We start from the raw sequence: 15,612 nt of genomic DNA, 5'->3' as shown, positions 1-15,612 counted from the left end.
TTTCAGCAGTCATTTATGGATGTGAGAGTTGAACCACAAAGAAGGCTAAACACTGAAGAATTGATGCTTTTGAACCATGGTGCTGGAGAAGACTCTTGAGAGTCCCATAGACAGCAAGGAGATCAAACCAGTCAATCCTAAAGGAAATCAACATTGAATAGTCATTGGAAAGGCTGATGCTGAAGCTGCAATACTCTGGCCACCTGATATGAAGAACGGACTCACTGGAAAAGACCCTGATGCTGGGAAAGATTGAGGTCAGGAGGAGAAGGGGGTGACAGAGGATGAGATGGTTGGATGGCACAGCCAACTGAATGGACATGAGTTTGAGAAAACTCTGGGAGATAATGTAGGACAAAGAAGCCTGGTGTGCTGCAGTCCATGGGATTGCAGAGTCAGACATGACTGAGCAACTGAACAACAACTTAACAATATTTAGACAATTCAAATACTTTTATGTAGCAAGAAAGCCTTCCTTTTCTCCCTTAAAACTGATAGATTTAGATGCTATTTTTTGCTTAGCATAAAAGATAAAATAATTCCATGGTATAAAGGATATAAAATTTTGAAATACTCCCCAATTTATGGTCCATTTCTCCTTATCTTCTAATGTTCTGGCGTTTTGTGTCCTGGGGAGCAGCAATACAAATATCCGCTTGAAAAGGATGTCCCTTCTAAAAATGAAGACAAGTAGGAAAGGCAGCCCCTCACTTCACATAAGAAAAGAAGGAAAATAAGGTACATGGATCCTAGGTTTTCCTATTTCAGGGAAACAGTGGTGAAATATTCAGGTGGGATCATGTAGAATATCCAACATTGCATGATTGGTGGCATTGTTATTGGCAGAGTAAGGCAGCTAGATAAATAAACCTGATGTGATGTTCCTGGCCCCTCATACCTTAAAAGTCGCATTCAGAGCTTGTATAACTTTCCTAGTGTTTATAAAGGCCAAAGAGTCTCAGAGAGGGTCAGAGGAAGGCAGAGAACTAAATGAGGACTTTTAAGGCTAGATCTAGCCAGCACCATGTTTCTACCAGATGCGGGCCAAACATAAAGAGTCACACTTCAGTTTGTAAGAGTCCATAAAGCAGCTCAGGCTAGGTACTCTACTATAGATATAAATGATCCAGAAGATACCACATGTTTTTGAGGCCACCATGTCCTTCCCTCATAAGAGATCTCATAGGTTTCCTTCCCTTCCATAGTATTTTGAAGAATATGAGAAAGAAAGAGATGTCTGAAAAACTGACTCATTCAGAAGAACCTGAGTAAATCACTAAATTAGACTTACATTTATTTTCTTCAGCAGAGTAGTGCTGAGTTTGGAGGAAAATTAGTTACAGGAAATAAAGACCTTATATATGCTTTTGACATGAAAGTAGTATAATGTATTATTGGAACAGATATAGAAAAACTCATGTATCATGTATTACTGGTGGGAGAATAAATTGCTCTAATCTTTTTGAAGATTATCATAATATTAATTAAATTAAGCTATGAATACCATATTAGATATTATATTTAGGAATTTATTTATATATTATTATTCATGCCATATGAGAAAATATATGAATATGATTGAGGGCAGTAGCAAAAAGTTGGAAAATTCTTAAGCATACATTGATAAAGAATGGTTAATTAATTATAATACCTCTTTGCAATGGAATACTAAACAACTTTGTAAAAGAAAAGAGTCTATCTCTATGTGGGAAGAGGTCTAACATATATTATTAGGTAAATAAGGAAAGTTGTAGAATAGAAGGTTAGTTCACACAATTGCCTTCAAAGTAAAAAAACAAATCCGGAAATCATTTTTATAGTATGTTCTTACCTCTTTACCCACTGTCCCACCCACACTGCCTCTTTCTACATTTCTAGGAATCAAATAGAAAAGGCAAAACTTGCAAGGCAAACGCTTACGTTTTGTTTCGAACTTGACAAGGAGTTTAATTCCCAGTGCCAAAGCAATATTTGGGCTGAGACAAGCAGCTACCTTCATGGTGAGGTTTATCCGTCCATAGTGTTGAGCAATGGAATGAAATGGAAAGAAACTGGCAAAATATATGAGGCTTCCAGCAGAAGCAGCCAAACGGGCTGCAAATTAGAAGGAAATTATAAGGTCAGTTTAAAGCAATATACAAAATAATGAATTATAAATAAATTATAAATAAATTCATAAGATACACTAAAGGATAAGAATTTAAACTCTATGAGGGAAGAGAATTTATCTTTTTCACCATCGTATCATCGATGTCTGGAACACAGTATATGTTTAGTAAATATTTATTAAATGAATGAATTAAAGTATAGGATGACAATGTATAGGATATTTACCACATATGATAAAAATGTGCAGTCATTTAAACAAAGAATGACCCTTACATTTGTTCCTTTCTCCTTTCTAAAACTTATTTATTCATTATTACTTGGTTTTGAGAATTATAAATGCACACCATTAGTATTAACATAAATTTAATATCTTAGTGTTTCTAGAGTTTGAAATTATGGGTAGAATAATAAGCCATGGATGAAGTTTTTAACACATGCCTTCACTCTAAATCATGACAGTCAAAAGAGAATAGTTAAATGAATAGTTAATTATTGAGAGTTGGATATGATTAGGTCCATAAATACAGGCTCCTGTAAGCTAGAAAAAGAATTTTTGTCAAGATTATCATTGAGACAGGAGATCAAGATGGTGGAGTAAGAGGATGTGGTGCTCACCTCCTTTCATGAACACATAAAAAAAATACATACACATGTAGAATAATTCTCACTGAAAACTAACGGCAAACAGGTAGAAAGATTACTGTAAAATCAAAGTTCTAAGAAAGATTCTCATAGAATATGATAGGATGGGAAGAAAAACAATCAGGTTGTGGAAACTGTGCCCTTGGGAGGGCAATCAGAGACTGCGTGGGTGGACATTTGCCATGGCGTCTGAGCAGGTTGAGCCACAGACTGGGTGTCCCAGCCCTTGGGTCCTATATGGAGAAGACAAGCCCCTTGGCTGGCTGGAGAACCATGGAGACAGAATAAAAGGTTGGAGATGCCTGGACTCCACTTGTGAGGAATGTTCAGGTGCTCGCTTGCTCCAGGCAAAGCTGAGAAAGATCTTTCCTAGCAGCGGCAGGGTTCCTGAGACCACCTCCCTACACTCCCCAGCCCAAGCCAAGCGAAAACACCAGTGCTGCTCACTCCACACTACAGTGTGGCATTGGAGCTAGGGTGGTCAGGATTTAAAGACTCAAACTTGGGATGCAGAGAGACCCAGTCCCAGGGCTGAGCCCACGTGGGTGGTGGCCGTTTTGGGCACCTTAAGTGACATTCTAGAAGCAACCCAGACTTTTGACGCCAGCACGGCTGCTGCGCTTCCCACAATTGCCTGTGTGCCCTTGTCCAAGCTGGAAAAACTCTTTGGCCCCACTCACAGCACACATAGTGTGGCACTAGATCTAGGACAGTCATGACCGGGGAAGAGATGTGATTATCAGCTGCATCTGAGCAGAGTGGCAGATGCCCACACAGGCAAAAGCTGAACTCCTTTTAGGTGCATGTGCCCACTTGCTCCAGCATACCCCTCCTTTGAGGCAAAAGTCCTGGTAAGGATCTTGTAAAGTGAAAAGGTTACAATTATATTGTCACCCTTCTTATTTATCTGATCAACAACATCAGCTATGCAGATGACACCACCCTCATGGCAGAAAGAGCCTCTTGGTGAAGGTGAAAGGGGAGAGTAAAAAAGGACTGATGCTGACTCTGAAGCTCCAATACTTTGGCCACCTGATGTGAAGAGCTGACTCATTGGAAAAGACCCTGATGCTGGGAAAGATTGAATGCAGGAGAAAGGGACAACAGACGACAAGATGGTTGGACAGCACCACCAACTCAATGGACATGAGTTTGAGCAAACTCCAGGGGATGTTTAAGGACAGGGAAACCTCACATGCTGCAGTTCATGGAGTCGCAAAAAATTCAGACATGACTGAGTGACTGAACAACAAAGCACCTATTTATGGTAAAAACTCTCTGGAAAGCAGCATAAAGGGAATATAACTAAACATTGTAATGACCATTTATGACAAACCTCTGGCAAACATCCTATATAATGGTGAGAAGCTGAGAATATTTTTTTTCTAAGATCACGAACATAACAAGGATGTCCACTCTCACCAATTTCACTCAACATAGTTTTGCTACAGCAATCAGAGAAGAAAAAGAAATAAAGGGAATAAAAATTGGAAAAGAAGAAGTAAAACTTTCACTGTTTGCAGATGATGTGATACTATAAATAGAAGATCCTAAAGATGCTACCAGAAAACCACTAGGGCTCATCAATGAATTTGGTAGAGTTGCAAGTAACAAAAGAAATCTACTGCATTTCTACACACTAACAACCGAAGATCAGAAAGAGAAATTCAAGAAGCAATTTCATTTACCACTGTATCAAAAAGAGTAACAAACCTAGGAATAAGCTTACCTAAGGAAACAAAACACCTGTACTCTGAAAACTACAAGATGCTGATGAAAGCAACCAAAGAAGACACAAACAGATGAAAGACATGCTATGGTCATGGGTTGGAAGAATCAACACAGTCAAACAAGGAAATATAAAGACTGAATGCAATCCCTATCAAATTACCAAAGGCATTTTTCACAGAATTGGAACAAAAAATCCAAAACCTTGTATGGAGAAACAAAAGCCTCCATGTAGTGAAAGCAATCTCAAGAGAGAAAACAGAGCTGGAAGGATCAGGCCCCCTGACTTCATATTATATTACAAAGCTACAGTCATCAAAACAGTATGGTACTGCCACAAAAACAGAAATATAGACCAATGGAAAAGGATAGAAGGCCCAGAAGTAAACCCACACACCTATGGTCAGTTAATCTATAACAAGGGAGGCACGACTACATGATGCTGAAAAGACACTGTCTTTAACACATGGTGCTGGGAAAACTAGACCATTATATGTAAAAAATGAAATTAGATTATTCTTTAACACCATACACAAAAGTAAGCTCAAAATAGATTAAAGACCTAAATGTGAGACTGCACACTACAAAACTCCTAGAGGAAAACACAGGCAGAGAATTCTCTGACATAAATTGCAATATCCTTTTCAAACCATCTCCCACAATAATGGAAATAAAAATAAAAACAAACAAATGGGACCTACCTACTTAATCTCAACTGCTTTTGCACAGCAAAGGAAACAATACACAAAATGAAAAGACAACCCAGAGACTAGGAGACAATATTTGCAAATGACGTGACCAACAAGGTATTAGCCTGCAAAAACTACAAACAGTTCATGAGGCTTAACATCATCAAAACAATACAATACAATTTAAAAATGGACAGAACATCTAAGTAGACAGTTCTCCAAAAAAAAGACATATAGATGGTCAGAAGGCACATGAAAAGAGGCTTAACATCACTAATTATTAGGTAAATGCAAATCAAAACTATAATCAGGTATCACCACAAACTAGGCAAGTGGCTATTATAAAAAAATCCACAAACAATATATATTGGAGAGGTTGCGGAAAGAAGGGAACCCTCTTACACTGTTAACAGGGTATTGGTGCAGACACTATGAAGAACAGTATGGATGTTCCTTAAAAAACTAAAAGTAGAGCTACCATATGACCCTGCAATCCCAATGTTGGGCATATACCTGGAGAAAAAAACATGGTCCAAAAGGATACATGCACTGCACTGCTCATTGAAGCATTGTTTACAATAGCCAAGACAGGAAGCAACCTAAATGTCCATCAACAGAGGAATGGATAAAGAAAATGCAGTACATATATACAATAGAATATCACTCAGCCATTAAAAAGAATGAAATAATATTATTTGCAGCAACATAGATGGGCCTAGAGAATGTCATAAGGAGTTAATAAAGTTGGACAGAGAAAGGTAAATATTGTATGACATCCCTTACATACAGAATCTAAAAAGAAATGATAAAAATGAACTCATTTATAGAACAGAAGCAGACTCACACACTTAGAGAATGAACTTATCATTGAAGTGCGAAGGATGGGAGGAAGGGATAATTAAGGAGTTTAGGATCAGCCTGTACACACTGCTATATTTAAACGGGATGACCAATAAGGACCTACTGTATATCACAGGGAACTCTGCTCAATGTTATGTGGAAAACTGGATGGGAAGGGAGTTTGGGGGAGAATGGATACCTGTATATACATGGATGAGCCCTTAACTGTAACCTGAAACTATCACAAGCTTGTTAATCAGCTATGACAGTATTAGTCGCTCAGTCATGTCTGATTTTTTGCAACATCATGGATTAATCATAGCCCACTAGGTTCCTTTGTCCATGGAATTCTCCAGGCAAGAATACTGAAGTGGGTTGCCATTTCCTTCTCCAGGGGCATCTTCCCGACACAGGGATTGAACCTGAGTCTCTTACGTCTCCTGCATTGCAGGCAGATTATTTACCATCTGAGCCACCAGGGAAGCCTGTTAATCAGCTATACCTCATCACCAAAAAAAGTTAAAAATAAATTAAAAATCCATCTTTTGAGGTATAACTAGGTTGCTTCCATGTCTCGGTTATTTTAAATAATGCTGTAATGAATACTGGGGTACAGATATCTCTTTGAGAAGTAATTTCAATTCCTTTGGATGTGTACCTAGAAGTGGGATTGCTGTTATCTTATGGTAACTCTATTTGTAATTTTTTGAGAAGCCTCAAAACTGTTCTACAGAGTGGCTACAACAATGTATATTTCACCAACTGTATATAAAGGTTCTTTATTCTCCACATCCTCACCAACACATGCTATATTTTGCAATCTTGGTAATAGCCAACCTAACACAATTGTGATAATTCAATTGTGATAATTGTGATAATTGTGATAATTCAATTGTGATAATTGAATCTGAATTCCAGATTACCACATTATGAAATTTAAATTTAAATGTCAAGTTTTGAAAAAATTGACAAGGAATACAGAAAAACAATAAAGGAGAAAATAAATCAACAGCAGTTATCCCTGAGAAAGACCAGATGGTGGACTTTCTAGATAAACAGATTTAGACAAATGTTCTAAGATGCTCACACAGCTAAAGAAAGATGAGGATAAACTCAAGAAAATGATGTATGAACAAAACAAAATATCAATAAAGAGGTGAAAAACATAGAAAGGAATAAAGAAATTCTGAAGCTGAATAATTCAATAAAAGCAATGAATATTCGGTAGAGTGTTTCAAAATTGAATTTTCACAGGCAGGAGACTCAGTGAACTTTAAGACAATACAATTGAAAAGTTCAGTTATGAGTAATGTAAGGTAATAAGATCAAAGAAAAGCAAACAGTGTAGGGATCTGTGGGATAACATTAAATGGACCAACATAAGCACTGTCATGAGTGCAAGAAAAAGAAGACAGAATAAAGGAGGAATTATTTGAAACAATAGTGGATGAAACTTTCCTAAACTTGATGAAAACACGAATATGATTCAAGAAGCTTATAAGAAGCTTAACAAACTCTAAGTAGCACGACCTTCAGAAGACTGACACTGAGACTCACTGTAATCAAATTGTTAAAATCTAAAGACGGAGTTTGGAAAGGAGCAAGAGAAGAGGATCACATGCAAAGACCCTCATACGATTATTGGAAGAATTTCTAAACAGAAAGTTTGAAGGTCAGGAGGCTGTGGGTGAATATATTCAGTTTTCTCAAGGAAAAAAATAGTAAAAACCAAGAATTCTTAATGCTTCAAATTGTTCTTTTAAGATGAAGGAGAAATGAGTAACAAATAAATAAAAATTACCTGTCCTGGAGTCTTTCAGGTTGAAAGAAATATAGTTGAGACTATATGAACAAGCAAAGATCTCCAGTAAAAGTAAATTCATGTACAATTATTAAAGCTAGTATTACTGTATCAACCATACCTCAACTTAAAAAGAGGAATGCAGGAGAGTCTGAGTCAGAGATTATGTGATGATCAAAGTAGAGGTTGGAATGATGCAATAGCCAAAAGAGTTCATAAGCCAAGAAATGTTGACTGTTTTCAAAAATGGGAAAAAAGCAAGAAAATGTATTCTTCACTATAGGCTCCAAAGGAATACAGTAGTGCTTCTTTTAGCCAACTGCACACAGGACAGTCTTCAGGATAGAGCATTTGTTAGGCCACAAATCAAATCACAAAACTTTTGAGTTAAGATAGATATCATATAAATGATCTTCTTCAACTACAACAGGACTAGAATACTGGAAAGAAAATTGAAAAATTTACAATTTTGTGGAAGTTAAACAGTACACTCCTGGACAACCAATGGATCAAAAAAGAAATAGCAAGAGAAATTAAAAGGTATATAGAGATAAATGAAAATGAAAACATAACATTAAATGAATTAAAAGCAGTACTAAGGGGCCAAATTATAGCTATAACTGCTTACTTTGAAAAAGAGGTAGGATCTCCAATCAGTAAATTAACCTCACAACTTAAGGAGCTTGACAAAAACAAACAAAATTGAAAACTATCAATAAAAAATTGAAAGCTGGAATAAAGAAGGAAATGTTAATAATAAAGATTGTGGCAGAAATAAAATAGAGAATAGAAAAATAGTAGAGAAAATAAATACTTATATGTGGAACTTAGAAAAATGGGACTGATGAAGTTACTTGCAAAGCAAAAGTGACTTACAGAGTTAGAATATGAAGCTATGGCTACCAGGGGAGAAGGTTAGGGTAAGGGATAAACCAGGAATGTGGGATGAACAAATGCACACTATGTAACACAAGATAGATAACCAACAAGGATATATTGTATAGAACAGAGAAGTCTATTCAATATTCTGTGATACCCTGAGAAAAGAATCTTAAAGAGAGTGGGTATACATATATTAATATGCATAACAGAATTACTTTGCTGTACACCAGAAACACAATATTGCAAATAAACTATACACTAATAAAACTATTTTTTTAAATGCAAGAAAAAGCACTAAGATTTTCAATACATAAGCACAGGATATCTTTCCTTTTATTTGTGTTTGCTTTAATTTCTGGTCAACGACTTACAGTTTCAAGTGAACAAGTCTTTCACCTCCTTGGTCAATTTTATTCTTTTTGATGCTATTGTAAGAGGGAAGATTTCCTTAATTTCTTTTCTAGTAGTTCATTGTTAATATATAAAAATATAATTGATTTTTGTATCAGTTACTTTAGTGAATTTATCTTTAAAAATTTATTTAAATTGGAGGATAATTATTTACAATATTGTGATGGTTTTGGCCTTACATTAATATGAATCAGACATAGGGCATACATTTGTCCCCTCCATCCTGTACCCACCTCCCTCCTCAATCCATCCCTCCAGGTTTTCACAGAGCACTAGCTTTGACTGCCTTCTGTCATACATCAAACTCCCAACGACTATCTATTTAACATATGGTAATGAATATGTTTCAATGCTATTCCCTCAAATCATCCCACCTACTCCTTCTCCCACTGAATCCAAAAGTCTGTTCTTTATGCCTGTGTCTCCTTGCTGCCCTGCACATACGGTTCTTAGTACATCTTTCTGGATTCCATAGATCATATGGTATCTGTCTTTCTCTTTCTGACTTACTTCCCTCTGTATATCAGGCTCTAGGTTCATGCACCTCATTAGAACTGCCTCAAATGTATTCTTTCTATAGCTGAGTAATATTCCACTGTGTATATATACCACAACTTCTTTATCCATTCATCTGCTGATGGACATCTAGGTTGCTTCCATGTCCTAGCTGTTGTAAATAGTGCTGCAATGAACACTGAGGTTTTGTTGTTGTTCACTCACTCGTGTCCAACTCTTTGTGACCCCATGGGCTGTAGCACACCAGGCTTCCCTGTCCTTCACTATCTCCCAGTGTTTGCTCAAACTCATTTCCATTGAGTCAATGATGCCATCCAACCATCTCATCCCCTATTGCCCACTTCTCTTCCTGCCGTCAATCTTTCCCAGCATCAGGGTCTTTTCCAATGTGTCGGCTCTTTAGATTAGGTGACCAAAGTATTGGAGCTTTAGCTTCAGCATCAATCCTTCTAATGACTATCCAGGGTTAACTTCCTTTAGGATTGACTGATCTCTGTGCTGTCCAAGGGACTCTCAAGAGTGTTCTCCAGCACCACAGTTTGAAAGCATCAATCCTTTGGTGCTCAGCCAGACTTAAGTTGGGGTCCAACTCTCACATCTGTGCCTGACTATTGGAAAATCCATAGTTTTGGCTATATGGAACTTTGTTGGCAAAGTGATGTCTCTGCTTTTAATATGCTGTCTAGGTTTGTCATAGCTTTTCTTCCAAGAAGCAAGCGTCTTTTAATTTCATGACTCTAGTCACTGTCCACAGTGATTTTTGGAGGGATACATATGTCTTTCAAATTCTAGCTTCCTCAGGGTATATGCCTAGTAGTGGGATTTCTGTCATATGGTAGTTTTATTCCTAGATTTTAAGGGCATCTCCATACTGTTCTCCATAGTGGTTGTACTAATTTGCATTCCCACCAACACTTTAATAGGGTTCCCTTTTCTCTACATCCTCTCAGCATTCATTGTTGACTTTTTGATGACAGCCATTCTGATCGGTGTGAGATGATACTTCATGGTGATTTTGGTTTGCATTTCTCTTATACTGAGTGATATTGAGCATATATTCATGTGTTTATTAGCCATCTGTCTGTCTTCTTTGGAGAAATGTCTGTGTAGGCGTTCTGCTTGACAGTGAATTTATTAGTAGCACCTGTGTGTGCGTGTGTGGTCTTTAGGATTTTCCACATATCAGATTATATAGTCAGTAAAGAGAGATATTTTTACTTTTTCTTATCTGGATAACTTTTACTTCTTCTTCTTTCCCAATTGTTTGACTAGAAATTCCAATACTATAGGTAAAATTAGGTTATCTGTTTGACCTTTCTAATCTTTTTAAATGAATGTTTATTGCTACAAACTTTCTCTCAGTCCTGTTTTTCCTGCATCCCAAAAGTTTTGGTATAATTCTATTTGTTTTCATTTCCCTGAAGATATTTTCTTATTTTGACTCCTTCTTTGACCAAAAACTGGCTGTGTTTTTCAAAATTCACAAATTTTAAGGGTTTTTTTGTTTGTTTTATTCCATTATGATTGAAAAGTAAATGGAATTTCAATCTTCTTAAGTTTTTAATGACTTGTTTTCTGACCTAATGTGTTAGGCTCTAGACTATACTCCACGTACACTTCAGAAGACTATATTCTGTTATTGGGTGAAATGTACTGTGTATGTCTGTTGAGTTCATTTGGTCAATGGTGCTCAAATCTTGTTTCCTTACTGATTTTTCTCTCTAGATGATCTATCCATTTTTGAAAGTGGGGATATTGAAGTTTTCTCCTCCAACTGTATTGCTATTTCTCCCTTAATGTATTTCAATATATGCTTTATATACTTAGGTATTCTGATGGTTGGTCCATATATAAGTTATTTCTTCTTGATGCACTGAACTTTTTGTCATCATGTAATGTCCTTCTTTGTTCCTTGTGAATTTTTAACTTAAAATCTATTTTTATGTTCTAAGTGTAGCTACCATCTCTATTTTTTTGTCAATATTTTTATGTAATGTATATCTGCATCCCTTCATTGTGAACCTAAGTGTGCCTTTAATTCTAAAGTAAGTCTTTGCAGACAATAAATCTTATATCTTTTTGTGTGTGTGTTCATTCTTTGTTTTCTGATTGGCATGTTTAATCCATTTATGTTTTAGTTATTATGGACAGACAAGGACTACTGTTCCCATTTTGCTACTCGTTTCTGTCGGATCTGTCATTCTTTGTGTCTCTTACTCTCTTGCTATCTTCCTTTGTGATTTGTTGGCCTTTTGTAGTGAGATGTTTTGTCTTTCTTTTTCGTATGTATATATTTTAGATTTTACTTACTTAAAATATCTTATAACTATCTCATTTACACCAATAATAATTTCAAGTGCATAAGTCTACACTTTCAATTCTCCCCCTCAAAGTTTGCTAATTCCATCTTTTACATTGTTATATATCAAGAATTAAAAAATTTTTATTCTTAATACTTTAACTTTTACAGTACAATTAAAAAGGATTTATTTACTATCATTACAATATTACAATACTGTATTTGTTTAGACATTTGCCTTTATCAGTGAGTCTGTGCTTTCACATGTTTCGCACTCTTCTTTATCATCCTTCTGTTTCAACTTAAAGAAGACCCTGTAGAATTTCTTATAATGCGGATATAGTGGTGATAAATTCCCTCCAATTTTGTCTATTCCTTCAGTTTTAAAGTACAGTTTTGCTCAGGATAGTATTCTTAGTTGGCAGTCTTCTTTTAGCACTTCAAATGTATCATCTTACTCCTTCCTGGTTTTCATAGTTTCTGCTTACAAGGAGTTCCTTGAACATGATCATTCGTTTTTCTTTTCCTGCTTTCAAAATTCTATGTTTTTCTTTTAGTTCTGACCATTTGGTTATAACTGAGACATTGAGACAATGTAGACTTCTTTTGGTTCATCATGTCTGGTGTTTATTTTGAGGCTTCATTAGGCTGGATGTTCACTTATCTCTCCAGATCAGAGAAACTGTTATCGCATTTCATTCAATAAATTTTCTATTTCCTTTTCTTTTCTCCTTCTGAGGTTCTCATTATATATATACATACATATATTCATTTTTATGTGCCCCTTAATCTCTTAGACTTTCATTTTTTTTGAGCCTCTAAATTGATAATTTCAAATGTCCTATATTGAAATTTGCTGATAATTTCTTCTGCTTGATAAAGCCGGTTTTTGAATCATCTTAGCAAACATTTCCAGAGAAGGCAATGGCACCAGTACTCTTGCCTGGAGAATCCCATGGACGGAGGAGCCTGGGGGGCTGCAGTCCATGGGGTCGCGAAGAGTCGGACACGACTGAGCGACTTCACTTTCACTTTTCACTTTCATGCATTGGAGAAGGAAATGGCAACCCACTCCAGTGTTCTTGCCTGGAGAATCCCAGGGACGGCGGAGCCTGGTGGGCTGCCGTCTATGGGATCACACAGAGTTGGACACGACTGAAGTGACTTAGCAGCAGCAGCAGCAGCAGCAGCAAACATTTCAGTTCAATTATTAAAGTCTTTGACTAAAAATTTCTATTTGGTTATTCTCAAAAAACCATTCCTGTTGGCATTCTCAGTTTATGTATCATTTTTCTGAATTTAGTTATGTTTTTGTCCTTTTGTAATTTATTGAGTTTAAAATAACTATTTTGAATTTCACCCCATGCAGTTAAGATGTCCTTTCTCATGGTAGGTTACTAAATATTTATTTCTGTGTTTTTGTCTCATGTGAGTTTGTGTATTATTTTGTCATGTTTTCATGGTTCTTCCTGTTCTTTGTTGCTTTCCATTAGTGTATGCACATTTTAAGAAACTTCTACTTCTCTCAGTCTTTAAGGGACGGCTCTGATTGTGAAAGACTACCATTCAATCCAGTTAGATTCTGGGCATTTGTTCTTAGCTGCCCCATGTCCAGTATATATATATTTCCCTTAAGGAGCTCATATTCTTTCACTCCCTCTACAGTCTATGACAGTTTAGTCAGAGCTCCACGTGAAGCAAGACAGAAAAACCCTCGCACTGTGCCCTGGAAGGCTAGAGATGTTGGGAGCCACAATCCACTAGATTCTCTTCCTCCTGGAGAAAAATCCTCAGTTCTACACCTTCCGTAAATCTTGCAGATCCGTTCTGGTTGTAGGATGCTGTCTGCCCCAATTCCTTTGTTCTTAGCTGCCCTGTTCACCAGGACTGTGTCAACTTCTGCAGGGCTCCCTGCATGCTCTGAAACAAGCCCCTCGGGGACTGTGCTGAAAGGCAGAGGAGTTATAGCTATTCTCAACTCCTCTCTCCCTTCTTGGGGAGGAGCCTGTGCCTTCAGTTCTGTGCATTCCGTTCTGTGTGCTTTCTAACTCTCAGAGAGTCATGTGGATCACAGGAAACTGCTCATCTTTTTTCTTCATTTCTAACTGCTCCAGGCTTCTGTTCTGTTCCAGTTTTTTCAGCACTCCATGTGTTGCAAGAGAGAAATTAGTTCTTCAGGTAACAGAAAATGGCCAGGAATGTCAGATGTTTGTCCCACTTTCTCTTACCCTAGTCCTCCTTCAGGGACAAGTCATGGGCTGAGGTTATCTCTCATGTCAGCTAAAATAGCTTGGAAGAGGGGTTAATGCAGTAAAACAAAATTGCTCTCATCTGCTTACCTGTGGCTACTGTCAGTGAATACCAGGTGTAGAAGTAGGAGTCAATTAAAGCAAGAAACCAAACAGTGAAACCTTTAATCACTTACTGCAATAGTATATGCAAAACCCTAAAACTGGAGAAAGCACAAACATTCTTATTCCATTTTCTCCATGGATTGAAACGGTGGTTGAGAATCACATGGGTCATCACAGAGGTGGTGGGGGAGGGGGCTTACTCAACTAACTGTTGAGGAAGCCCTGAATAAAAGGCTTCTTAAGTTATATGGACTTATGAAAGGCTGGTGGAAGACTAGGAATAGAAGAGTTCTGAGTGCTAAGTCAAAGTGAAGAGAAGTGTCTTCAAGATTTCACACATCAAAGAAGTCTCTGCAGAGGTAACTGCAAAGACCTCAGCCAAAGGCCCTCAATATAGCCTAGTAATAAAGGCCAGGAATGCAGATATGCAGAAGAGCATGGTGTCAGCAGGACTACACACATTCTGAAGACGCTAGGGAAGATGGCACTCCTTACCTCTTCCAGCTCCTGGTGGCTGCCAGCATTCCTTCACAGAACTCCAAATTCTGCATTTTACAATTCTAAGTTACATAAATCCTGCTTCCCCTTAGGCTTCTCTACACTCAGTTCAGTTCAGTCGCTCAGACATATACGACTCTTTGTGACCCCACAGACAGCAGCATGCCAGGCTTCTCTGTCCATCACCAACTCCTGGAGCTTGCTCAAACTCATGTCCATTGAGACAGTGATGCCATCCAACCATCTCATCCTCTGTCCTGCCCTGCTCCTCCTGCCTTCAATCTTTCCCAGGATCAGGGTCTTTTCAAATGAGTCAGTTTTTCACATCAGGTGGCCAAAGTATTGGAGTTTCAGCTTCAACATCAGTCCTTCCAATGAATATTCAGGACTGATTTCCTTTAGGATGGACTGGTTTGATCTCCTTGAGGTCCAAGGGACTCTCAGGAGTCTTCTCCAACACTACAGTTCAAAAGCATCCATCCTTCGGCACTCAGCTTTCTTTATACTCCAACTCTCACATCCATACGTGACTACTGGAAAAACCATGGCCTTGACTAGATGAACCTTTGTCAGTAAAGTAATGTCTCCGCTTTTTAATATGCTCTCTAGGTTGGTCATAGCTCTACTTCCCAGGAGCAAGCCTCTTTCAATTTCATGGCTGCAGTCACCATCTGCAGTGATTTTGGAACCCCAAAAAATAAAGTTTGTCACTTTCCACTGTTTTCCCATTTATTTGCCATGAAGTGATGGGACCAGATGCCATGATCTTCGCTTTTTGAATGTTGAGTTTTAAGCCAGTTTTTTCACTCTCCTTTTTCACATTCATCAAAAGGCTCCTTAGTT

At 37.5% G+C, this 15,612-nt stretch overlaps 1 protein-coding gene across 1 annotated transcript in view; it reads right to left on the bottom strand.

Annotated features, from left to right (window-relative positions):
- Positions 1-15,612, bottom strand: part of LOC110147413 (phospholipid-transporting ATPase ABCA3-like) — a 227,198-nt gene that overhangs the window by 155,991 nt on the left and 55,595 nt on the right. Inside the window, exon 9 of the mRNA XM_070461131.1 lies at positions 1,921-2,094. Coding sequence (XP_070317232.1) covers positions 1,921-2,094 — 174 coding nt within the window. The remainder of the gene's footprint in view (positions 1-1,920; positions 2,095-15,612) is intronic.

The sequence above is a fragment of the Odocoileus virginianus genome, chromosome 33 (assembly GCF_023699985.2).
Source record: "Odocoileus virginianus isolate 20LAN1187 ecotype Illinois chromosome 33, Ovbor_1.2, whole genome shotgun sequence".
Taxonomy (NCBI): domain Eukaryota; kingdom Metazoa; phylum Chordata; class Mammalia; order Artiodactyla; family Cervidae; genus Odocoileus; species Odocoileus virginianus.
This window is presented reverse-complemented; position numbering and strand designations above follow the sequence as displayed.